We start from the raw sequence: 25775 nt of genomic DNA, 5'->3' as shown, positions 1-25775 counted from the left end.
AATCCGTTGATACTGTCTTAATTGACTTTATGATTTTTTTTTTAAATGGAGAGGATAGTAATGTTAGCTGTTTATTGCCTAATATTAATTGTGTGACACACAGAATTTTGCCCACTCCATAATTCCCATCCCTCCATTACTGTATCTTTGATACCCTTAATGGAGAACCAGCAGCCAGGGATGTTTGAAATAATATTTAAATTACTTGAGAAAAACTTCTAATTAAGCTATTGGGAAATAGATAGATAGATAGATCTATCGATCTGTGTTAAAAATGTGGGTAGTCGATATGCTTTTCAACTTTTGTAGGGTTTAGCAAGTTTAAACCATTCAAGTCAAAGATAGAACTAATAAGAGCATAGTTGAACTTAATATATTATGTCAAGATTTACAGTAACAAATTATTGTTTTTCAGCTATGGAGATATCATTAAGCATATGCCAAGTAATCAGCACATGACTGTAATAGGTTCATGAAGGAAAGGCTTTTTCTAATCGTATTCAGTGGTGTTTTTCCCAAGACAGCAACAGCTTTTATAAAATGATGGTTATATCTCCTCATTATAGAATCTAATCTCCCCAAAAGACATTCAGCAGCTGCAAAACGCTAGCATCTTTTAGTTGTAAATTGTTTTTTTATTATTTATCCCTATTTAACTAAAGAAGAAATGGCCATCAGATGATTTAACAAGACGAGAATTTAGCGGTTTTAACATTTGACAGCACCCAATTGTTAGCCCATGCATTGATCTCTTTACATCTGGGCTTAATGGTAATTGGTGTTTCTTTGCTTTCATGCCTCTACTGTATAAGCTGAGTATGAGTCTGATTAGAAAGCAAATGTGCACGATCGGCTCTTTTACATTTCTCCTTAGCATGGAATTCCAAGTCACGGGTCCTCCTCATAGCATTTTAGAACTTGCAGGATTAGATGAAAAGGAGCCCATGTGTCCAGCCTGTAAGTCCTGTTTTCCCAGCAGGTGTCATGATGAACTGGATTTGTTACCCACAAGTGATAGAGGAGAGTGGGCAGATAGAAACCTCCGTTTGAGTGATGGGCATTATGATTTACTGGTGCACTTCCCGGGGCAAATGATGCCCCACAGCGGGAGCCCTTGGGGAAGCCATCATGCTCTGTTTGAGGCTGTTCCGAGGAATTTAAAAATAAAATGGCACTAATGAGTTTTCGCATCACTCCATTGGTAGAACTCTCAGGGGACAGCCAACCAATTTAAATAAATAAGGTTCCATAACCCTATGGGAGATTACAGGGCTAAGACATTCATTTTAATCGAGGCTCCATTTGAGAAGAGGAAATTTCACTCATAACATAGTTTTAAGTTGAGGGTTCCAACGTGATTTTGCAGTGATATTTCCTTTGTTGCTGTGGTAAGGAAAACATTTGCCTGCCTTTCCAGGATTTGGCATATTTTCCTGGAAAGGTCTGAAGGGGTTTCTCCACCATTAATGCTGCACTCCAATCTAGAATGGTGGGTCACTCAAAACCAATTAAACAACTGTTTCATTCCGTAGACTGTCACAATTTGCTTTCCACTTACCCTGTGCAGATTGCAATTGTATATTTGTGGCCAATTTCTATCCAAGCTTTAGTTTTTCAACTTTGTAGATAGAAATTCATCTTTTAGTTCTGTAATAAAATGATTCAACTGCAGTAAAATTCAAATAAGACAAAAAAAAAAAAAAAGACAACCTTCCAGAGCTTTTCACAAATAGCCGCTTCCCTATCATAAGTGGGAACTTTGGACTGTGGTGAATCTACATTTCTACTTAATAATTGTACCCTTAATGCTGTTTACCATTTCATTTGTATTATTTATATATCAACCAAAGGGTATGAACACTAAAAAATAATTTCACATCACCTATCTTCCATTTCTTTTTATTTTAAAAGCCCTGAAGTTATAGTTCTCCTATAAATAATAATAAAAAGGCGCTCTATTAATATTTCAGCAGAGATCCCCATCTACTCACACACACGCACAAATACATATTCTCTAATATATACACGCACCCCTCCCTACAAATTAACTGTGCCTGAGGCTTGCAAGAAAATCAGGTCAAGCTAAAGGAGAAATCGGAGAACAGGACCAAAATTAATTTACTACTCTGTACCACATGTGAATATGAGTTTGCAGGGGAAAATGGCTTATTTTCTGGACCATTCCTATCCCTGAATATGTTGAGAAATTTTAACTCTGAGTATGTCTAACATTGTGTTACCCAAACAACGATGAAAGTTCAACTCTCTCAGCTTTGATTTTATTAGGTTTCCTTAAGTCAGATAAAAGATGGGTGTCAGCTTTATCAGTTCTTTCTGTTCCAGATTATCTAGAAGCCCTTTTTTACCTTCTTCTTCCTGGGGGATATTTTTTGGTAAAGTTGTGAATGAAATCATGATTTGCCTATCTATCTAGGAAGGGTCTTTTAGGCAACAGTTAGCGTCACTCGCCAACATTTATAATAGTTTTTTATCCAGTTTTCTCTTTCATCTCATACCATGTGCTAAAACAAGTGCATAGCCTAAATGCGGTAGAACTCACACCTATGTCACCATGTTTATTCAGGCCCTAAACTGAGTTACTATTGACTTCTCTCTTGCTGTCACACCCTCATTAGTCCATCAGGAAAACATGTTAGCTCGGCCTTCAAAATGTATCCAGGTTCTGATCTTTTTCACCTTCGTTGCTACCACTGCCTCTCCAGTCCCAGCCCCAATAATCTTAGATGTGGATTATTGCAGTCACCTTCTAATGGGTCTCCCTTACCTTCCTTGGGCTCTTTTCAACACAGCAGCTCAAGTGATTCCATTATACCAAACATCAGACATGTCACTCCTTCCCAAGAACCCTGTAGCAGCCTTCCATCTCACTCAGAGTGGAAGCCACAGTCCTCACAGTGACCCCTAAGATCTTCCTTTCCCCCATCTCTCATCTCAGTGCAGGCTCTGCACTGGCTTGGTATTCCTGAAATTCCTAAAATGCATCAGACATGCTGTCAGCCCACAGCCTGTGTTCATGCTATTCCTTGTGTCTACAATGTGCTTCCCCCCAGATACCAGCATAGCTCCCTCTCTCGCTTCCTTCGGGTCCCTGTTCAAATTTTGACTTCTAGGAAGGGCTTTCCTGATGACATGGCATTGAGTAGCATGCATCTCTCGAACCCCACCCTACCAGTCCCTATTCTCCTCACCTTTTTCTCTTTTCCCCTATGGCCCATGTATGCTTGCATACTTACATGTATATGTTTGGATATGTGTCTTTTTTTTTTTTTTAATTTTATTTATTTATTTGAGAGAGACAGTGAGAGAGAGCATGAGCGAGGAGAAGGTCAGAGAGCGAAGCAGACTCCCCCATGGAGCTGGGAGCCTGATGTGGGACTCGATCCCGGGACTCCAGGATCACGCCCTGAGCCGAAGGCAGTCGTCCAACCAACTGAGCCACCCAGGCGTCCCTGGATATGTGTCTTTAAATACATTTATTAGTTGTTAGTTTTTGCCATTTTTTTAAATTGGTTTTCCTCTCCTCCCCACCAGAATATAAGACCCATGAAGGTAAAGATTCCGATTTTTCACTTCATAGTCCCAGGCCTAGAACAGTCTCTGTATTAGACGCTCAAAGATTATGTGTTCAGTAAATGGAAGAAGGGAGGGAGGAAGAGAGGGGAGAAGGCAGGGTTTAAGAATCTCTTTTTATGATGGTTAATGTATGAACTCGCATGAGATTTCCCCACTAGTCCTTTTAGCTTCCGCATAATCACCTATTTCAACTTCTCTTATTCTGGACTGAAACTATTTTAGTTTAAGTGTACATATGCCAACTCTGTGCTTAAACAAATGTGACTCGTTTACTGGATCATAGAGAAAACTAGGTTGGAAGAAGGAGCCCGCCATTTTACTTCTTGCCTGGACACTGAGCAGTCACTCCATCCTACACCCACTCTGCCAAATGAGCAGAGCAAATACACCCTTACCTCCCAGGTGAACATTAATTACTGTTTGGACCATGCTTTGAGATCCACAGATGAAAGCAGCCATAAAAGTAAAAAGTATTATTATTACATTGCAAATGGTTATAGACTTTCATTTAGTCCTGGAAACTGATCAAGCAGGAATGTTGAAACATGAGACTAAGGTTGGCCAAATATTACACTTGTTATAATTAATTTGAGCTTAAGCTTCAACACAGTGACATGTTTCCTTTAAATAAAGTTAACTCCTCTAAGGAGGCATGAATCTATATGGATCTCACTTTTCAGCTGGGAGCTAAAATTTTTCAGATATGCAGAAGGCAGGAAGACAAATGTGTTTCCAACTTCTGTTAGGGCAGGGAGATTCTCTGAGTAGACTGCTTACTTTTGAGATAGCTTCGAAATGATCCTGTGTCTCCTTTACTCCTAGGGACAGTGACAAGAATGCTCAGAGATTTATAGGGATTTAGAGCTGGAGCTGAATTTAAAGGGCCTATAATCATTCCTCTCACTGAATGCCAAAACAGTCTCTCTGGTTTTGCTGATGGTTGCTACTCAGGAAGAACTTGCATAATCTCTGTGACGGGAACCTTATTACCGACAAGGATACATTCTGATGTTACTCGGCAACTGTTGTTAGAAAGCCCTTTGCACTCTTAGCCATTTTTGTCATTGGATATTTATGAAACACTTTCTATGAGCAAGTACTTTGTTAGGTGCTCTGGGAGATGGAAAAATTAAGAACAACACTAATAGTGCAGATTTAGTAGTCACCTAGAGCAGTGTCCTAGCCTGTAAGACAGTCTGGTAATGTAGTAGTTATCCAATAAACCTGCACTGAATGGGTGAAAGAGTGGATGATACTCTAGGAAGAATGATAAACCACAAGCCTAAGGAATCACAATATTAGGTGAAATTTATTACACATTTTGTATAGACATAGATGAATGCAGTAGATACTGACCTGAATCTGCCTCTGTTAACTTTTATCATTCCTGGAACTGACATTTGAGCCAATTCATAAAAGTCCATTTTTTCTACTATGGGTCGTGGCTCAATTATTTGAGGATTATTAAAACTTTCCTTAACTCTTCTTAAGGCTCAAGATCTTCAGGCTTATAACCTATTAGATGATATCTAGTGCAAACATCAGTCTGAATTTCCACCCTTGAGTAAATCCAGTTTCTCAACATGGTTCTCTAAGGTAGTGTAAACCTGGGCTGGAATAGATCAGCTAATCCAGATGTGATCACCGGAGCATAGACTATAGTGGAACTCACTTTCTTATGCTTCTCTTACTATCTCATCTTGCACAAACTGGTCATGGGGTAGTTCTTTCCTGGGACACATGTTTACATACTGAGAAAACTCAGTGTTCTAAAGAATACACTTTGGAAAAGAGGAGTGTAACATTATATGCTGGGCTTTATTTGGGGGTAGTAACTGTTTTATGCATCTTGCATTAGATGTGTAGGATTATAGCCCATAAATATGGTTGGCTGGGAAATCAGATTTTCTCTATCCAAACTTGAATTTTGGGTCTTCTATTTGTCCTTCAACTTGAGTATTACTAAGGGGAGTGTGGTTCAGTGGACAAAGCCTTTGACTCAGATTACTAATTCACCGTGTAGTGTGGGAAAAGGCACTTTCTCTCCCTGAGCTATAATTTTGTCATCAGTAGAGTGAAATGCTTGGTCCAGATATTATCTGAGATTCTTTAGAGAGCTAGCATTCAATGATCTTTAGCCAAAGCTTTCTTTGACTTTAGTCCAGATTATTCTATGAATTTTACTAATCTCAGGAAAAAAGAGCAGCAAGAGATAGCAAAATAGCAAGGGGGATGAGAAGCAAGCTAACCCACTCCCAGCTTCTAAGACTTACTGACATTGCAGAATTATACATTTTGTAAAACAAACGGAAACTATTAGCCACAATTGTCTTAAGTTTTTTTCATCTGTGCAATGTGGCAAGTTTTCATAAGGAGAGAAAAAGCTTGAAAATTCTTGCATATGTCAACTTTAATCACATCACTTCCACCATGCTGGGGTTTGCTGGTTGCCCACGCAGACTTGTTTGTTCATGTCCCAAATTGCACATCATTGCATCATCTAACATGCAAACTCTTCACTTACCTTAAATCTTTGAGCATTTCAGCTCTGGTTGGCAGTGATTTCTTTCTTAGCAACTACGATTGTTCGAAAATAGTGTCAAAACAAATCATTTCCTTCTTTTACCCCCTGACAATCACTCAGTGGCTATGCCCATTCCAGAGTCCCTGCCCTTGTCTCTCTTTATTTACTCTCTTGGTTTTTCTCTTCTCCATGGATTCCCTCACCTAATTTAAATTTCCCCCAAGAATTTGGGCATCCATTTCTCCAGGTTTGGGAGGAAAGAAACCAGTTCCTAGTATGTGGTGATGTTTCAGAACCATGGAGAGCAGTTCTGGATAGAGACTAAGGATAATCCACTATGTTCAGGTTTCTACTTCTCATCTAGAATCCCACAAGTGGCTGAGATGACAAAACTCTACAAAGAAGCTTCAGAGTAAGAACTGTTCTCCCCAGAGCTTAGGAGCCAAACACTACACCAACACATACAAAGAACAGATTGCATCTGGGCCCTGCTGCTGTCCTAATGTCAGCCACTTGGCATTTACCTTCCTTCCCCAGACTGACCTCTGAAGATGGGGGCAGACTCTGGGGGTATTGTTCTAACAGTACGAACACTACACCCATTGTGTTGGCATGGGAGAGCTGCCGGTTCCTTTCCAGCCCAACACTATAATTTTATCAACTCTGGCTCAGAGAAACCTATATTTATAATGCTAATTAGGAGGGCACACATTTAATTTGAGTGGAAGACTGTATCTCGCTGAGCCTGATAGCACAGGGCTCAAGCGACAGCAGTCAGAGGCAAAGCAGGCCTTTCTCCCTTCTCCAAGTATTTGAAACAGGGCTTACTCTTGCCAAACAATTTCTCTGTTGGATTAAAAAGAGAGAGGGAGGGAGAGTGCTGAATATGCTGGAGCTCAGAAAACTTTGCGTTTATCTCCCGCCTGCATAATATATTTCTCTGTGCACTGAGAAAACATGCCTCTTATGTTATCTAATTGTTTCCTGACACATTTAGCAACATTTCACACTCTTTAAAGTGACATTAACATTGCTGACAGTGGAGGTGCTTTCATTAGATGGGCTTTGAATTGTAGCCAGGATGCACTGCAGGTCTTCAAACAGGCTTGTAAAAGGCGAGAAAGGCATTATTTATAAAAATAGAGACTTCGCCAACAGGGCCCTGTGGGTGCGTATTAATTTTGCTGACTCTAGTCAATTGAAGAATGGATGTGTGTACGCATGTGTACACGTGCAAACACACAAAACAGCTTCTCATGAGCTGAACTAATACACCCTTGTCATCTGACTGGGCTGCCTGGGCTTTGAGGAAACTCTCGGAAACCTCTCTTCTTCCACATCTTTTCAGCCCCAGCACAGCACTGTGCTATTTCAGACCCAAATCTGTCGCTCTGCACCCAGTCCTGAGGCTGAGTAACTGAGAGGCGGGTGTACTTGGTGGGCAAGATGATCATGCTCCCAGTGCTGGGGTTAATTCTGCTTTTTTTCTCCCTTAATGCTTCCAAGAGGAAGCATCTTGCTCCCTCTAAGCCCCCCCCCTTTTTTTCATGTCTCCAGCTGTCTGTATTAATGTGTAGTTTTCTCTGAAGGTTGTACTAAGTGAGCCTTTGCAGGGACTGAAGAGATAAATTTGAAGATTTATTCTGACCTTCATGAAGAAAGGAAACCAGGTTTGGAGAAGATGGGGAAAGTGTGAGTCAGGGTGTGAATTCCTGCTAGGATACTACCTCACCTGTGGTCTTGACCCAATTATTGATCTCCATACTTGCTATGCAGGCAGAAAGATATTTTGAAATTGTGGACTTTTTAGAGCTGAAGGAGAGCTCCCTACTGATTGTTTTGTTACCCCACATTGCTACTTCTAATCTGCCTTGCCAGCTTATCCTAGCTAGAATCACACACACTTCTGTTTTGACATCTCTAATGTTGCAATAACTATGTGTGTCTAATCACAGAGATCTGAATTAGTATCTTGGCTTTGTCTGTTACTTGCTGTGTGACCTTGGTCAAACCTCTTGATTTCTATGAGCCTCAGTTTCCTCATCTGTAAAATGGGGATAATAATAGTACTTTCCAGTATTATTGGAAAGATCACATAAATGGCAAATCAAGAAATGTGCTAAGCATACCACCTAGAACATTGTGAATGCTCAAAAAATTTTAGTGAACACTAGTCTCTTCCACTGGAACACAGACTCAGTGTGGGTTTGATGTGGCTGACATATTACTAGGACAACAATAAAAGTATGTCCTGGGTACCAGTGGGTGGGGTGATCGGAAAGACCCAAAAGCCTGACCACCTTTAAGGAGATGTTCAGAAGAAATTGAGATTGTCAGGGAGAAGAGAATACCTTCATGCATAGGAAAGGATGTGAAACTACATCATCACATTTCTTAAAAGTACTAGGTGCTGTTATGTGTTAGTGCAGTAACATTGCATATGCTAACCGAGGCCTGGTGAGTGTAAGCAGTTTGCTCTAAGTCACTCATATAGCTAGCATCTAGTAGCCACAATAAGGGGCCCTGGATTCTTAACTCTAGTGCTCTAATATATGGCTAGTAGGGATTTTTGTTGTTGTTCAATACAAGGCAATGACTTTCAAATGACTGTTCAGAGAAGGAATAAACTAATGTGTATGACATTCATGGCCTAAAAAGCTAGACCTAGTGCCAGTCTAGTTTACATTGTCCATCCTGGTTTCAAAACACTTTTATATCTTTGATGGGGAGCTTTTCAGTCTTCTTGTTGAGTTTTCGTGGTTAGACTCCCCCTGTATCTCTTCTGAAGCATCTTATCAAGGACCAATCAAGGAGAAATGGGTGGGGTCCTGTGAGGGTAGGCAACAGAGAGATGAAATGGTCCAAGTATCCCCTGCATAGAGCCCATGTTTTATCTTCATGGTCTCTTAGGCACATAGCAAAACAAAGACTTGCATTTGAAAACTGTTTGCTCTGTGCAGACAAAGCCTTTGAAAAGGAAATTTTCCAATAATGGGGGGAAAAAAACCAATTACTGTCTGCAGAACACTTCACCATTTGCAATGTATGTTCATACATGTTCTTACTTAATTCTCAAAATGTCCTGGAGGGGAACTAGGACAACAACCTCATACCCTTCTAATAGATGGAGATAATACTTACCCTTTACTTCAGAATATTTATATAATGTATCGTTTAATGTTTATAATAATTTGTGATTCTATTTATACACATTCTGCTTATGAAACATTCGAGCACGGAAGGGTTAAGTGACTTGCCTGAAGTTCTCCAGCAGATTTGTGGCAGAGCTGACTTGAACTTCAGCTGGGTTCCTGTGCCAACCATATTGTCATCAGTGACTGGTACTTCATCATTACAAAAGTTCAAGTCCATTGTCATTTTCTGTGCTTATGATACGAGCTTTAGAGCCAGAATGCCTGAACTTAAATTCTTCCTCCCAGCCAACCTATCGTCTCTTAATTCAGTCTTACCTTCTTTCAAGTGAGGTTAATATTACCTATCTCAAAGAGTTGTTAGAAGATTAAATAGAATAATACATGTAAAGGACTTAGAAGTAATGCCTAGCACATGAGAACGCAGTAAATCTTAGTGAGTAGATATTGTTATTTCCATATACCATGAACCAGACAAATGAACATAAAAGTAAGCTAGATTCCATGTGTCATGGGGGAGGTTTTCCAAGGCCCTTTGAAAATTAAATTTTATCATGAACATACAGTTTCTTCAGATCTTCCTGTAACAACTTCCCCACCCTTATCTAAGCTCTTTCGAGAGTATAGTATAGATTCCAGGTAGGCAAAGGAATCATCCAGCATACCTTTTGCATGTTACTCAGCTCAGACAGACAACTCCATAAGGGACTGTAGCATCCACACAGTTCAGCATTCTGACCTTGTGTTCTTAGGTAATGTTGGGTCGCATCTCCCCATCAGTTCCCTAGGTGGGAAGCTTTATGGTTAGAGTGGGGTCAAATCTTACACAGGGATTAGGTTCTAAGCTCAATAGCTGAGCCAAAAAGTACAGGCACACCACCACTCTGGAAAATTATCTAGAGAGGTGTACCTTTGAGACTGACATATTGTTTCTGAATAAATCTAACAGTAGGTTTTTCCTCCATGTATGTCACAGACTGCTAAGTCTTCATTTGAGCATCAGCTGAAGTCATAACCTAATACTCTAGCCACTTGATTAAAAGAGGAAAACATACATTTAAAATCAGAGTCCCTTCTTTTCAACAAAATACTTACACATTGAGAGACACCTAATACCCAAGAAAGCAGACAAAACCTCCCATAATGAAACCAATGCCATGTGCATTTGATATATATTTAACAAGCATTTGTGGAGTGAACTGTTGTAATCAACCCATCATACTGCTATTTTATTGCATTCAAGCTCTGGTCTGGGTGCTAGGATACAAAGGTATATAATCCACACTTTCTCCCTGGTCACTCACAGTCCCATAAGTGAGCCAGATGTTTAGACAAATAGGCTAACACATTACAAGTACAGTGTACACTCAGCAACATGGATTTGAACTGCCCAGGTCCAATTATGCACAGATTGTTTTCAAAAAATACAGTTCAGTACTATAAATGTGTTTTCTCTTTTGATTTTCTTAACATTTTTTTCTGTAGCTTACTTTATTGTAAGGATATAGTATATAATACATATAACATACAAGATATGTGTAATTGACTGCTTATATTATTGGTAAGGCTTCTGGTCCACAGTAGGCTATTATTAATTAAGTTAAAAGTCATTAAGTCAAAAGTTATTTGTGAATTTCTGAGGTGCCTGGGTGGCTCAATCGGTTAAGCTTCTAACTTTTGATTTCAGCTCAGGCCGTGATCTCAGGGTCATGAGATTGAGCCCCTCATCAGTCTCCATACCCAGCATGGAGCCTGCTTAAGATTCTCTCTCTCCCTCTCCCTCTCTCCAGCCCCCCCCCCCAAATATGTGGATTTTTGACGTGTGCAGTGTCAGCTCCTCAAGAGTCAACTGTACAATGATAAATTTTGTCCTGGGTACCTCTGGGTAGGGTGATCGGGAAAGACTTGCAAAAAGGTTATTTTTAAGCTGAGTCTTTAAGGAGGTGTTCAGGAGGAAGGTGATGCCTATGAGAAGGGAATACCTACCATGCACAGGGAAGGATGTGAGGAGGGCAAGATAGATATTCGGTAGTATAGTAGCTTTGATGTGGTTGGAGTATGGGGAATGGGGAGGTCTGGCAAGAGATGATTGCCATACAAGAATTGGAACCTTATTATGTAGTCAGTGGGTTGTCTTGTGAAACTTGAGAGAAGAAGCATGATGTAAGCAAATTTGCACATTCAAAAATATGTTGGCTCTTAGAGGGGAGACACATGGGAGTAGAGGATAGGAATAACGGGGAAGCTAGAGCCATAATCTAGACTGTACTGCCCAATGCGGTGGCTGCTAGCCATATATGGCTGTGGCTATCTAAACCTAAATTTGTTGGAAATTCAGTTCTACATTCCAGGCTCAATAGCTAAATGTATTAAACATGGTAGACATAGATCATGTCACCCATCACAGAAAGTTCTCTTGGACAGCACTGATCTAGACACCCACACGTCCCCAGAATAACAGTGGCATCTCATCTTAAAGGACTTGGGTGATGTAATTCAGGTGTATATATCAAGCAACTGGGAATTTCTGGTCAGAAGGTATTTGAGGGTTCGTTACATTTTGGTGGACAGTTATGTCACTGCAGGTAGAGTGGACTTGTGTCCTCAAAAGGGGAAGCTACACAGATTCACTGCATTTCGCCTCATGAATATGAAAGGGCTGGCATTAGAAAATTATAGAAATCATATTAGTTCAAAAAATAAACTCTACCCGCCATCTCTAGCCTGATCTATATTTGACACCTTCCAAAGTGCAATGCTTTCAGGAAGATGTGACATGTAAACATGCAAGTTGCTAGATGTACTGACCACACCACATGCATGAGGTCCCTCACTGTGAGGGGAGTCCATGCTAGCACTCCTGAGAGAGGCCTTCTTGCTGCGGTGAGGCCAGCAGCTTCCACTCTTCCAATAAATCATATATAATAGCTGTGGGCCATCGGGATGGCTTTGTCAGGGCCATCTGAAAACACTCTGTTTCCAGGAAATGCTTAGCTGGGCTTTACTGAGTTCAGTGAAGTGTGAGTGAAGAGGGCAATTAGGTCTTCTGTAAAAATAAAAACTTCAAACCAGATGATATGGAACGAGTTAGGTTGCTACCGCCTCATTGACAAGACACGATGGGTCCTCATGAAAATTCCTCAGGTGAGGTTCAATAAGCCACAACTGAGTCGGAACACTCTCCCCTGGCTCTCTTGCCTCTGTGAAGACAGCCCGACCATCTCTCGACAAACAGGTCTCGCCTAACTCCACAGAAAGGCGTGTTGTAACTCCCCTCAGTGATGACTTAGACTCCGCCTGAGGAAATTTTCCTGCCCTCTAACAGAAATTTCCCAATGACAGTGGAAGCTTATTTGCTTGAACTTTTCTTGGGTGGGGGAAGGAGCTGACTGAATCAAATTTTTCACTTCTAGTATCTGTCCAATTCTTATCAACTGGAAAAAAGAGCTTAAAGATGGGCCATGTATCATAAAGTATGCTAATCTAAAGCCATCACTCCAGCAGACCCAGGGTTGCTCGACCTCAGCCTGCTGACATTTGGGCCTGGAAATTCTCTGTTGTGGAAAACTATTCTCTGCATTGTAAGATGACTAGCACTGTCCCTGGTCTCTACCCGCTATGGGCTAGTAGCGCCCTCTCCCCCCTCCCCAACAAACTGTGACAATCACAATGTTACTAGACATTGCTGAGTGTCCCCTGGGGAGCAAAATTGTCACCTGTTACGAATGACTGATCCAACCTAACATCAGCACTAAATATAAGAAGGCTGCAGGGAATATGTACGATGTGATAACAGTACAAGATATGAATGTACATATGCATGTATTTTCATTTTAAGATGCTATATTCATTGTGGTCTTTTTGCATTCTATGATTATAATTGAAACTACCGACTCTATTCTTTTTTAAAAATGTAAGATGTGGGGTTCCTGGGTGGCTCAGTGGGTTAAAGCTTCTGCCTTTGGCTCAGGTCATGATCCCGGGGTCCTGGGATTGAGCCCTGCATCGGGCTCTCTGCTCCGTGGGGAGCCTGCTTCCTCCACTCTCTCTGCCTACTTGTGATCTCTGTCTGTCAAGTAAATAAATAAAAATCTTTAAAAAAAAAAGTATGATGTAGATAAGAAATTGAATCCCTCTCACCCTACCCCAAGATCAGTGTGGTGTATGTAAGGCCCAGGGCCAGCTGGTAGGTGATCTGAGTTTCTCCCCAGCGCTGAGGACAAACAGCCGCTGTAGCACAAGCCTAATGGGTACCCAGCAGTCGGCTCCCTGCCTGTATCTCTCCTCTCCTCTCTAGCGCCCACCATATTCTTTTAAATCTAGACACCTTCCACCGTAAGTGGTTTCTCTGGGACACCACATGCTTGATTTCTCATGATTTAAAAGGAAGAGAATCAGCTTACAGAACATGAAATTCTTATAATACTGGAGACAGAAAATCTGGAATCCATTTTCTGTTCTACTAAATAACCGTGTGGCTCTGGCCAAGTCATTTTCCCACTTGGGCTTGATGATAAGTCTTAGGCAGAATGCATTTGGTTCTAAGTGACAAAAATCAACTCAAACTGGCTTAAAGAACAAAACAACAACAACAAAATGAAGGTAGGATAGATAATAAATTAGTTCATCTATTGAAAAGCTTACTGGCTTATGTTTCAGGCCTGGCTGATTCCAGATACCCTACTGATGCCATCAGGGATGTTTCCCCCTTCTTATCACATTTCCGCTTGCCTCCCTGTTGACTCACTTCTTAGGCAGCCTCTCCCCTTCAGTGTTTGGACGGCTGCATAGTTCCAAACTCAGCATGTCCCAGAGCCTCAGAGCCTCCCTAACTACAGCCCAGCCAGGCACACACAGCAGGTGCTTGTGAACGAGACAGAAACAATAAGCTGCGAGTCCCACTAGCTCCATCCAGGCCCTTGCACCTACCATGTGCCAAACACAATTCCAAGGGACCTTATACGTATTCTCTCCAGCATTTACAACAACATGGGAAATCAGAGTTGTTATTCGCAGATGGGCCCAGAAGAGTAAAGAAGGGCCTTCAGACTCATACAGCAAGCAGCAGAGCTCTGTCAGCCCAGCTTCAAAGTCTGTGCCTCTCTGGTCCTCACTGGGGCTTTGGAGGACAGAAACAATTAGGCCAAGAGGTTAGGGATGGGTTGCAGAGAGCAGAGAAATACCACACACAAGAGGGCAGAAACAAGCATTTGTAAAAGACAGGTGATCGCATCTGTTGGAGTGCAGGGTTTCAACTGGGGCAGGGCAAAAATTAAGAATGGGATGAATTGGGTGAAGGGACAGATTTACAGGTGAATTTCAGTGGGGGGCAACTCCAGACTTAGAAACAGCCCATTGTAGTGTTGGCAGTTCACAGACCGGAGTGCCCATCTTGGTCCTGACCCTCGGTGTGTGATTCACATTCCTGAGTCTCTGGACAGTGTTGTGAGAGTTATGGAAGGGGCAGAAATAAAATCCCTGAGCCAGATACTTAGCACAAAATATAAGCTGAACAGATGTACAGTGACTTCATCCATGTTCCTTCAGGTGGAGGCAGGGAATCCAGCTAAATTCTCAGAGTACCTTGTTCCTTTTGTGGCAGTAACCTTGGCTGCCACACCCCAGTGCTCCACTGAAGCCCATCCTACCTTGAAGAATGTTCTGCCACACAGCCCTTCACAAACCCATGTGCAGAACTCTTCAAAAATCTGATGCATTTCCTGAAGAAGGTTCTCAACTGAACTCAAAAGCAAGTCGGCCCCTATTTCTAAAAAATGCATTGATTACAAACAAGAGGAAGGTAATATCTCAGATATTGACATTATTTCTATTTACACAGATAGATACCTTGGTTTTTTTTAATTAACATATAATGTACTCTCTGTTTCAGGAGTGCAGGTCTGTGATTCATCAGTCTTACACAATTCACAGCATTCACTGTAGCACATACCCTCCCCAATGGCCATCACCCAGCTACCTCATCCCTCCCTCACCACCATTTCAGGGCACCTTGTTTTTTTAACCCCATCAAAAATAGGGGCCTCACAAACCCTAAGCATCTGGGGAGAAAAATGACTAGTCAGATATCTGAATAAAGTATTGGGGAATATCATTAGGACAATTGTTTGAATTCACTAACCAATGGTTTTGCCTACGTTAATACTGTTGTTTTGCAATACTCAACTTTAACACAAACGCTTTTTATTTTTATTTTTTATTTTTGAGAGAGAGAGAGAGAGAGAAGGAGAGTATAAGGTGGGGAGGGGCAGAAGGAGAGAGAGAATCTTAAGCAAGTTCTACAGCCAGCATGAAACTTGACATGGGGCTAGAACTCATAGCCCCAAGATCACTCCCTGAGCTGAAATCAAGAGTTGGCCATTTAACCAATAGAACTACCCAAGCATCTCCACAAAAGCTGTTTTTATTAAATTCTTGAACTTACAAAGCCACAGAGGAATTCCAGTTTCTGGTTTGAGAATTGCTTTCTTTCCTCACAAATCACTTGTTTGAGAGGAGTTTTCACTATGTCTATTTCTAGGAGGAGCATTGATTCTCCTAAGATGACCTCAGTGGTACATTCCAGAAAGAGACCCATGGGATTGGATTTTACATCTCAATCATTTTGTGCAATCATTCTTTTCTAGTGTGAAAATCATAGAATGAACCATTCAAGGCTTAGTTTTGGAGTCAGAATTCCTGACTCCAAATCCAGCCAGTTCTGCTGCTTGCTACCGGTGAAATGATAGGAAAGTTAGCCCAACCAACCTTCAGTTTCTTCATCTGTAAATGGGGATGGTAATAATACTTTGTTCAGAAAAGAAAGTTGTGGGTGCTAAAAGAGCAAAGTATACATAAAATTTTTGCTCAGTTTTGAACACAAAGTAAGATCTCATTTATAAGCAATAATATGGTCATTGAAATTATTATTTTGGATTTGATAATTCCTGGTACTGGGCTGTTGGTGGGCAGGTTTGCTTTGTTTTGCTGTTTTGGTGGGTTTCGGGTTTTTTGTTGGTTTGTTTTTGGTTTTTGGTTTGCTTTTTACCATCTCCTGAACATATCTCTCTCCTCCACCAAAAATCCTGACACCTGTCACTACCTAGATCAATTATGCATTGTCTACACAGAACATTTTAATATCTGCTTGCCATTAATCTTTTGAATGAAATAGGAACCAGTTGTTTTAAGTTAAGTTTGGGCATTGATCTGCGAGCCTGCTCCCTATCATAAAATAGTGAATGTCTTACCAAGATTTGGGCAGAGCAGCAATTTCATAGCTAACTTTAATGCTTTGGGGATGAGAGGGAGATTATGTCCCATTCTTAGAGAACTAGAGTTGGATCCAGATCAGATTAAGGAGAAAAATAGGGCTGTAATTGAGACAATGGGTATTAGAACAATGTGACTTCAACCACAGATGGTGTAGAATGAAGTTTTTTGGTATGGCTGAAATTGTTGACGAATGAAGGCCAGGAGCAAGGCTGGCAAGTAAGATCTTGGCCTCCGCTGCCTTGCCCCCACTCCTGGCCTGTGATTTTTGTAACTGATCACAGCATTTTCCACTGAACCCAGAGCACCCCAGAATCCTTCTCTATATAGTTTTCCAAACAGCCACTACCCATCTATCAGAGTTAGCTAGGGAACCGCTTTGTCCAGCTGTAAGTCTTTTAATCAGAAATATTTCATGAGCTGAAATATCCCCAAATCTTACTCATTTGGAAAAAGATAAATTGGTAAAATCTAAATTAGTCTCCATTTCCAAGGTTGTGGGGGAACCCAGTCACACAGATAATTAGTTAGACTTTGATTTACATGGGGAATCTTGGAAAAGACCCGCACGTACACACCCACACATACACAAGACCATATGAGTTTAATGAATGGCATATTGCTGCCTTTGCATGTTTCCTCTTGCTTTTTTAACAGATTAATTAAAACTGGTTTTCCCTTTATTTGCTGGAGACTCTAAACACATTCAAAGTGGAACTTCAAAAATAGTTTGGGGATCAGGGAGCCTCTGTAGTACATAAAGTAGGAAGCAGGTAAGTGCAGAGCCCCTGGTTACATGCCCATCCCACACCAGGTGTTTTAGTAAGAAATCATGGTCTATAAAGTGAGCCTGTATAAGTTCCAACTTTTTCCCCTGTACTCTGGAACCTGTTTGTGTCTGTACAGATGGTCTCTGTCAGTTGGAATAGTCGGGGGAAAAAATGTAGCATAAGTGAACCAAATTAGCAAATGACATAGCAAACAGAGAGCAGCATACAATTTGATTGGGGGCAGATCTAGGGACTGAGAAAATTCCCAAGTAACAGTAAGGACCCTCGAGGAGCTGAGGGAGCTCCCAAAGCTTGGATTTCAAGAGACCAGGGGAATCACAGCCAGCAGACAATCCTGCGACGTGTATCTCAGTACACTGAAGTAACCCCAGTGCTTTCCTTGCGGTACGCCTGCTCTTCCATTGTCTGTATTTGTATGAATTAAAAAGCAGGTCTGTCTGTACTCTACGAAATGAATTTGTGCTGAACAAAATTTCAAAAAGTTCATGTAAAGAGTGATTTCACAGCAACTCTCCTATCAGGCTCCTGGAAAATTGCACTTGAACTCCAGTTCCACCTCAGTCACTCAAAGGAATTTAAAAACTGGCTTCCGGCCGTTCTTGGTCTTCGACATGCATTTCCAGATAGGTCTCCATAATACAAACATTAAAGCCTATTGATTGTGAGTTCGAATCTGTTCCTACCAGAGCCTTGCTGCTAAGTGGACATCAACACAGACTTCCCAGGACCCTGGTCAGGACACCGATACATTCCGGGGCCTTGAAGAAGGCACCGGGTAATGTTGCTGTGAAGGAGCCACTTTTGAACTTCATAACAAAATTACAAGAAAAGCTTTGAACTCTGCCAGATGACAGCTGCTATACATAACCATTTATTCAAAGAAATGTTTCTTACTTGAAATCTTGAGAGTGCCTTGGGACTGGGAGATGAGAAACTGGAAACATGATGTGTAAATCAGCCCGCCCCCCTCCTTGTATGTCTTCCTCTTCTCCGACCCCCACCATGCTGTTAGGGCAAACACCGCACGGACTGGTGAGAGGGTGGATTTTGGAACCCGCAAACCTGAGCGTGACTCCTGGCCCAGGTCACTTGCTAACGAGGCAATTTTACTGCTCCGTGCCTCGGTGTCCTCATTTACAAAATGGGGATTATAATAATTCTAACCTCGTAGAGATATTATACATAAAGTGACAGATAGTCATTGCCCAAATTCAAGAGCAGTTAAAATAGTAACCGTGATGACAGTTCGTAGAGGGAGAGTTATGGGAGAAATATGGATTAAGTGTGAGCCCCGATTCCGATGAAGCTCTGACGCGTACAGGCTACTTTTGCTGGAGCGTTTGGCAAAAACATCGTGCCTTACATGGCTCCCAAACTGTTAGATATAAGTTGAATGTTTCAAGCCAAATTCCATTTATCCATTGATCTATTTCAGGGATGATGCTTCAGTTGTGTTACTGGACAGGAGCCCCAAACACTTGAGCCGTAGGAGTCTCTTATTTCCTGTCTCTTTCCAAAACTCCCACTCTCCAAAAAGTAACAGACTAGCGCTTGGTGGCTCTGTCCTATTGTCTGGCGAGTTTCCTCTTACCAGAAGTCCATCTCCTTTTCTCTCAAAAACTGTTCAGGCATCAACTTCTCCAGGCATCTTTGTTGCATTGTCCACGCTTGCCTCTGCCTGGCCAGGCTGGACCACGTGTCCTTCTTCCTGCCTCCACAGCACCGTATGCCCACATGCCACTCTCCTCTTTATTACCTGCTACTGAAATGATGTACTTAACCTGTCTGCCTCCCCCACTTGACTGTGAGCTCTCTGAGGGCATCAATGATGCCTTGCTCATTTTTGTCTTCTCAAGATCCAGCAGAGTATACATAAGAGGCACTCCCATTTTACTGAAGTAAATTGATCAATCCGTAACATTTAATGCACCGAGGAATAGATCAGGAAAGACAGGTATAAAAGTGGCAATAAGAAATAGCATCCATCTGATGCCTGAAAACGTATTTGCATATATAGGACATTGAAAAGCAGGAAAACACATTTCTTCTGACTCTGACACTTCCTGCCGGAGTTGAAACTCTAACCGGATTCTTGAGTTTGCTTTCTCGACACCTTACCCTTCTTTCCACACCTCCAGCTTTTTGGGCATATCCCGTAGGCTGCTACTCTTGGCTCATTTTTCTGAGCTTCCCAAATGAACACACCAGCAGGCAAGCAATCGCAAGGACCCCAACACATAAGGATGAATCAGGTGAAAGTACACACAGCAATTATCTTCACTCAGCAACGTGGCTGCCAGGAGCTCCCCACCGTGTGAAAGAGAGGTTGCAGCAGCCTTCTGTGTGAAGGAGAACTTTTTGAATCAAGGGCAGCTCCAAGTTACTGCCCACCACCTGCCGGGCTGGCTGTTCCTCCTCATGGCACAGAGCAGCTGTGCTTTGTAGGAATTCCCCCATGATCCGCAAAACAGGACAAAAATGAAAACAAAATGGTGGTCAGGAGAATGGGGGGATTGGCCAATTCTTTAGGATGCACATATGTGGCCCTTTCTACTTCTACCTTAAATGAATTAATTTGGTTAGAGTCTATCTTGTTCATTTGCTCATTCATTCAACAGGTGCTATTCCTCGGGAAAATTGGGGGCATGGGTGGGGAGGAGTCATGTAGACAGGTGTCCACCTTCAGATTGTAGTAAGGACTATAAACAGAGTAAAAGGGTGGAATGCATGGGCGAGAAACTTGGAAAAAGGCAAACAGGAAAAGTTTCAAGAGAAGGGGCAGGCTTGTGAGTATCAGCGAGGCAGTGGGTGCGGAGAATATTCCACAGAGGAAATGGGAAGCAGAAAGACTCAGAAGACAGAAGGGTGTTTCATGCTGAAGCAAGAGAGGAAAAGACAGCCACATTGGCTGGGGAACACAGGGCTGAGTGGAGAGTGGTAAGGCCACTGTTGGGGAAGAAAGGGGAGGCAGTTGGTGTCAGAGGATGCAGGACATGGTCATAAGGAGTCATCATAAGACGTTTCAGTTTCCTTCCACATGTAGTGGGAAACCGTTGGAGGGTGCCAAGCAGGAGAGCGATGAGACCTGATTTCTGTCTTGAAAATATTATTCTGGCTGCTGTGGAGAAGGGATGGGGAGTAGATGGGTGTCTGGCAAGAGGGGAAGCAGAGAGACCAGCGAGATGGTCCAGTGAGAGACGATGCGGAATCCTAGTAGGACTGTGGTAGGGAGGACCGAAGGAAATGGATGTTTTCCTGACAGGTTGCATTGCAGCCATCTACATGGATATTTCCACGCATGCCCCTTTTGTGAGACACACAGCTACCTGCAGGATGAATTTGGACATTTGGAGAAACATCCAACCACTTGAAAAAAAATTCATCTGGAGCATTTCTTTCTTTCTTTTTTTATTTTTTTGGATATTTATATGGTGAGGTGGTTTCAATGTAACTTTCTCTGGATGCTCTCATGACACTCATTGCTGACCTTTGACCCCTCTGTCCTCTTTCCCAGGTCGTCCCATTCCACCTACATCCTCGTCTAGCCTCCTCCCATCTGCTCAGCTGCCTAGCTCCCATAATCCTCCACCAGTTAGCTGCCAGATGCCATTGCTAGACAGCAACACTTCCCATCAAATCATGGACACCAACCCTGATGAGGAGTTCTCCCCCAATTCATACCTGCTCAGAGCATGCTCAGGGCCCCAGCAAGCCTCCAGCAGTGGTAAGGAAACTGTGGCGTCTGAATGCGCGCTGTTGTCTGTGTGACATTCTCGAGTCTCTGGTGAAATGACAGCCCTGAATCGAGGGCTGGGGAGAAGGTGGTGTGGGGAGCATCAGGTGAAACGCGCCTGTCGCTTTGTGGCATTATGGCTCCAGGATACATTTATTGAAGGTCACGGTTACTGGCGAGGTTTTGCTTATCGTACCAGGGCTTGGGCCTCCTTCCGTGGGAGGAATTTGCCCACTGCTGCACACGAGAGCTTGCAGGTCTCAAAGGTGAAGTGCAGAGAGACAATGGAATATTGAATTTTGTATTACTACAATTCTGGTCATAGCCGAGTGACCCTGGACACCCTCACGTGCCCAATTTGTGTGCATTTCAGATCTCTTGGTTTTTGATGGTTGGCTTCTCACTTTTTTTTCCCTTGCTTGTTTAGATGATTTTGTGATTAAAATGCGTTCCCTTGACATGAATACTGAATGCCTTGCCAAGTCTGAAGTGTTCCGGGGCAGGGGGGAGGATGGTGACCTCTCCTCTAACCCTCTGCATGTGCCACTCCACTTGAATTTAACAGCCTGATCACATGGTACCACAATAAATCCTACCTCTGAAGCCCGAGTTCTCATCGTGGTTTTCCCTCGCCCCTAGCAAAGGGACTGGTCACAAGGTTCTACCCACCTTTGAGGATTTTGTGGCTCCTGCCTCAACTCCCAGTCTCTAGATCTTAGGTAGAATTACCCCAAGCTCAGCAATAATCATGCCTTATTTTGATTTGCCTTATTGGTGAAAGGTTCACAAAATACATGAACACAGGAGCGGGCCACACCAAGGGTTAATGACCCGTGTCCCAAGGAGAGACAATTGCCGAAATTAATTGCTCTTGAACCAATGGCTTTGGAGTTATCTTCTGAACTGGCCAGTCGTGGTGATCATTAATATATCCCATCAAAGGCAGAACAGAGCTTCCCATGCCAAGAGTGTACCTTGATGAGTTTGGGTTTTGGCTTCACCCATGAGAATATGCTACCACTGGCCTCAACCCCTACAATTAGAGAGGACCTCCCAAACACACTGAAGATGATGCGTTCTGAAGATGGAATGATGGACTGCTACTTATCATGGCCCATGCCCTTCTTCAAAGCCAGGCCTGATATATTTAGTAAACTCGTATTCTTTTTCAAAAAAATTACCTAATCAAATCTCTCATCAAATGAGCAATCCATTGTTGATATTATGAAGGCCTTTAATCTACCATAAATCTTTATTAGAACTCATCAGAGCTTCTAGTTTGAGAGAAATGTGATTATGGCACTCTTAAAATGACATTACATCATTGGGGTGATTGGTTTATCATTTGGAGAAGAGACATCAATCATAACTAGCATAACCACACAGTAAATGAATTCAACCTTTCTACCGCGGAACAATGACACTGTAATTGCTCAAAATCAGGCTTAAAATGAAATCGGAAAATGCTCTTTCTTCAAATGTGATGTTAACTTAATGGAATATATTATGAAAAATCATGTTTGAGGAAATTCTATATAATTAAAAATATGTGGAAATACATTCCCTTTTTTCTTTCACTGGAACCTGATTTTAGCTACAGAGCCATTTTCTTTCTTTCTTTCTTTCTTTCTTTCTTTCTTTTTTTTTTTTTGCTGCAGAGATTATGTTGCATTTAATTGAACTATCCTCGCTTATGTTTTGCTGCTTTTTATTTCATACTATGTAATCGTGATGAATATTGTATTATGAAGGACAAGAGGCTTTTGAAATGAGGTGCACCTGCTGATAGCTTTTTAAGAACAGACAATTATTAGGGAGAAAATGAGCTTTTAAAAACTATATCCTTTTATGCATATATGGATAGCCAGGCAAAGATGATTTCCAGAAGAGAGGTCAGTTTGTATCTTAGGGCCACCCGGAATGTTTTTTCAGTGATAACACTGAGAGATTTCTTTTCTTTTTGATATCATATCAGATTATAAGTTATTGATAGTGTGCTTTTGTTGGCTTTCTGCCTAATCAAGACCTTATTTTGGGGGGAACAACAGATCTGTGCATTCAGAGTCAAACTTGGCCGTTTTTCATCACTCACATCAATTTGTTCAGCTCATTTAAGATCGATAGCAATGTAAGCTTCAGTAACAAGGGGAAATACTGCAGAACATTTGAGGGTCCATTTTCATCCCAAACAAGAGCTGTGTGGGTATGATTTCTTCACCTGAGGGGTGATGACCCAATTGCGCAATACTCTTGTTTTCAGCAGGTGCTTATCTGAAAACTTGTTGAAGCTCTGGCCACCAGGCAGTCATTCAAAACTCTTGACTGTTAGCTCTGTAAGTGCAAATCAAGTGCAAAAATGTGTGCTCTTAGGGGTGTGTGTGTGTCTGTGTGTGTGTGTCTTTGTGTCTTTGTCTTATGGAATGGATTTGGGGTCCAGGGTGAATTGGGGATTCTAACAAGATCAAAATGCAGTTGCCATGAATTTAAATTTGACATAAAGGATTGAAAATAGAGTTTGACACAGAAGATGCAAAGTACAGAGTGGTGCTGGGTGTTCTGAATTGAATTTGATGAAAGGGGCTGGATTTTCCCGTAGGTGTCTTGGCACAAACGAGACGACCATGTGCGTGGCTGTGTTCTGTTTAGCTGGTTAATCGCACAGAATTTTTTTAAGTTGGTCTCTTGTCAGTGACCTTGTGTTCTGAAGATCTGGTAGCAGTTTGACCTTTGTCTCTTTCTTAGGTGAAATAAAACCTCTTCCAGCATGTCCAGCTCATACATGACAGTAAAAAATTTATTTGCAGCTGTCCTCTTGTTGTTGCTGTTAATACTTGACATCAGTGAGGCCCATCACTAAGGAGAGCCACAGCGCACATTTCCTGCCCAAAGTGCCTCTATTCTAAAGAGACAAACCCGACATAAACTACACAACTAAAATGTTTCTGACAACATGAAAACATCCTCAAAGCAACAACAAAACTTCACCTTTATGACTTGACTGTCATTATTTTCCTTGACTGTAGCACATTCTTTAGTGGACGATACAAAAACCTGGATGCCTCTGGAGCCAAATTGCTCTAACATCCAATCTATGCCAATCGAGCAGGTATCCAGGAAGAGCCAGCGAGTTGCTTTGAAGAGTGGCGCTTTCCTTTCCCTTCAAGCATTTTCTTCCAGATAGCTGAGCTCTCCGTGTTCTGACCTTCTGCCAGGGAGGGTTGCTTGTATAGGGAAGCATAATTTCAAATCCTATGAAATAACTCATCTGGAAAAAAAATTAAAAAATCTGGATCCCAGCAGCGGCATAATGGAGGCTCCCGCAGATGGAGGAATGACACCCTTCCAAATCAGGATAGGGTTTGTGGTTTGCTGTCAGCCTACGAGGCAGAAAATACACGTGCAGCCACATTGTAATCTAAAAACATTGGCTCACCTCCCCTCTCATAAATGGTTGAGTTTTTTGTTTTTGAAGTCTAAGGAAAGGGTTTGGAACTCTCATTAGTAACATCAGACTACAGAGAAGAGATGTAATCGAGGTGCCTCTGCCAGGACCCTTTCAGTGGGTCCTATGTGCCAAAGGAGTTGTCCCAGTTGGAAAGTCTCTGTTTGTCACTGAGTGCATTAAAGATGCCTGAGCGCCGCCCCCCTCACCTTTTTTAGGCAATGTCTTAATTACTAATGAAAATAGTACATCAAAATAAGCAAGCTTCAGGTTTCCTTGAGTGGTCCAAGAATTCAGTTGCTTACCTAACTTAATGATTGTCTTATTTATTTAGCATCATAAAGCAGAAGCTTCCTTTATGCATTCGTTTCTTCAACCAGCCATCCGTTCATTGTTCATTCCTCTCCTTATGTCTCCCCCATAATGTGTGACTGCTTAGAATAAATCTCTCTAAATGGAAAACTATAACTAGATGTCACAGTAAGGGTAAAGGGAAAAAACATAGCAGGGTGGGAAACAGACATGTAGCCTCATACGTAAAATACTGTTCCATTATTTAAGATAGACAGAAAACTTGATTCTGAGCTTCCTAGGAACCAAAGTGAAAAGGAAAACACAGTTAAGATAAGATGCATAACATCCATGAGAAAACAAAACAAAACAAAACAAAACACATATCAACTGCTTTCAGGAAAACTCTATGAATCCTCATAAGGAGTTCAGAAAGAAATTTGTCTTAAAGGAGATAATGTGTCATCCCCAATACCTGAAATCTCAGTAACCTGCCATAATGTACACACTAAAGAATTTCCTGTCAAAATTTCTTGTAAACACCCTCCACATAAGACATAGAAAACACTTTGAGTTAAAAGGCAATTCTACAAATACCCAAACATTGCCCAACCAGGGATAAAACTTGACTTGATCCATGGATCAACCTTAGTTTTACTAAAGGGCCACATATACTGCATTCCCATTGACAATGGGCCTTAAATATCATTGCTCAGAACTGAATTTTTATGGGAGTTAACTGACTTTGAGGTTGTAGTCAGAACTCTAAAAACATATGTTCTAGGTTACAAATTTGACTTGACAGCTATAGAAATGGAAAAACGTTGATCCTCTGATGAATACTAAAGCCCACCATTCTAGGACAGCCTTCACACATCTGGGCCCCAACCCCACCATCCATGGGGCTGGATTTGGGTCAAGCAAGTACAGGGCCCCCAGAATTTTTTTAAGTCAATGAAACTTCTCCTTATTTATTTTG

General features: G+C 41.8%; 1 protein-coding gene across 17 annotated transcripts in view; it reads left to right on the top strand.

Annotated features, from left to right (window-relative positions):
* The window catches only part of TENM2 (teneurin transmembrane protein 2), a 1132942-nt gene that overhangs the window by 734274 nt on the left and 372893 nt on the right, over window positions 1-25775 (top strand). For 14 of the 17 annotated variants that reach the window (XM_044229881.1, XM_044229874.1, XM_044229866.1 and 11 more), the window contains one exon: window positions 20845-21054. The exons of 2 other annotated variants lie outside the window; for them this stretch is intronic. In XM_044229881.1, coding sequence (XP_044085816.1) covers window positions 20845-21054 — 210 coding nt within the window. Of the gene's footprint in view, window positions 1-6525; window positions 6531-16687; window positions 16691-20844; window positions 21055-25775 lie in introns of those variants that run through there. One more of the 17 variants, XM_044229948.1, reaches the window with a different exon arrangement.

Source organism: Neovison vison, chromosome 1 (genome assembly GCF_020171115.1).
Source record: "Neovison vison isolate M4711 chromosome 1, ASM_NN_V1, whole genome shotgun sequence".
Taxonomy (NCBI): Eukaryota; Metazoa; Chordata; class Mammalia; order Carnivora; family Mustelidae; genus Neogale; species Neogale vison.
This window is presented reverse-complemented; position numbering and strand designations above follow the sequence as displayed.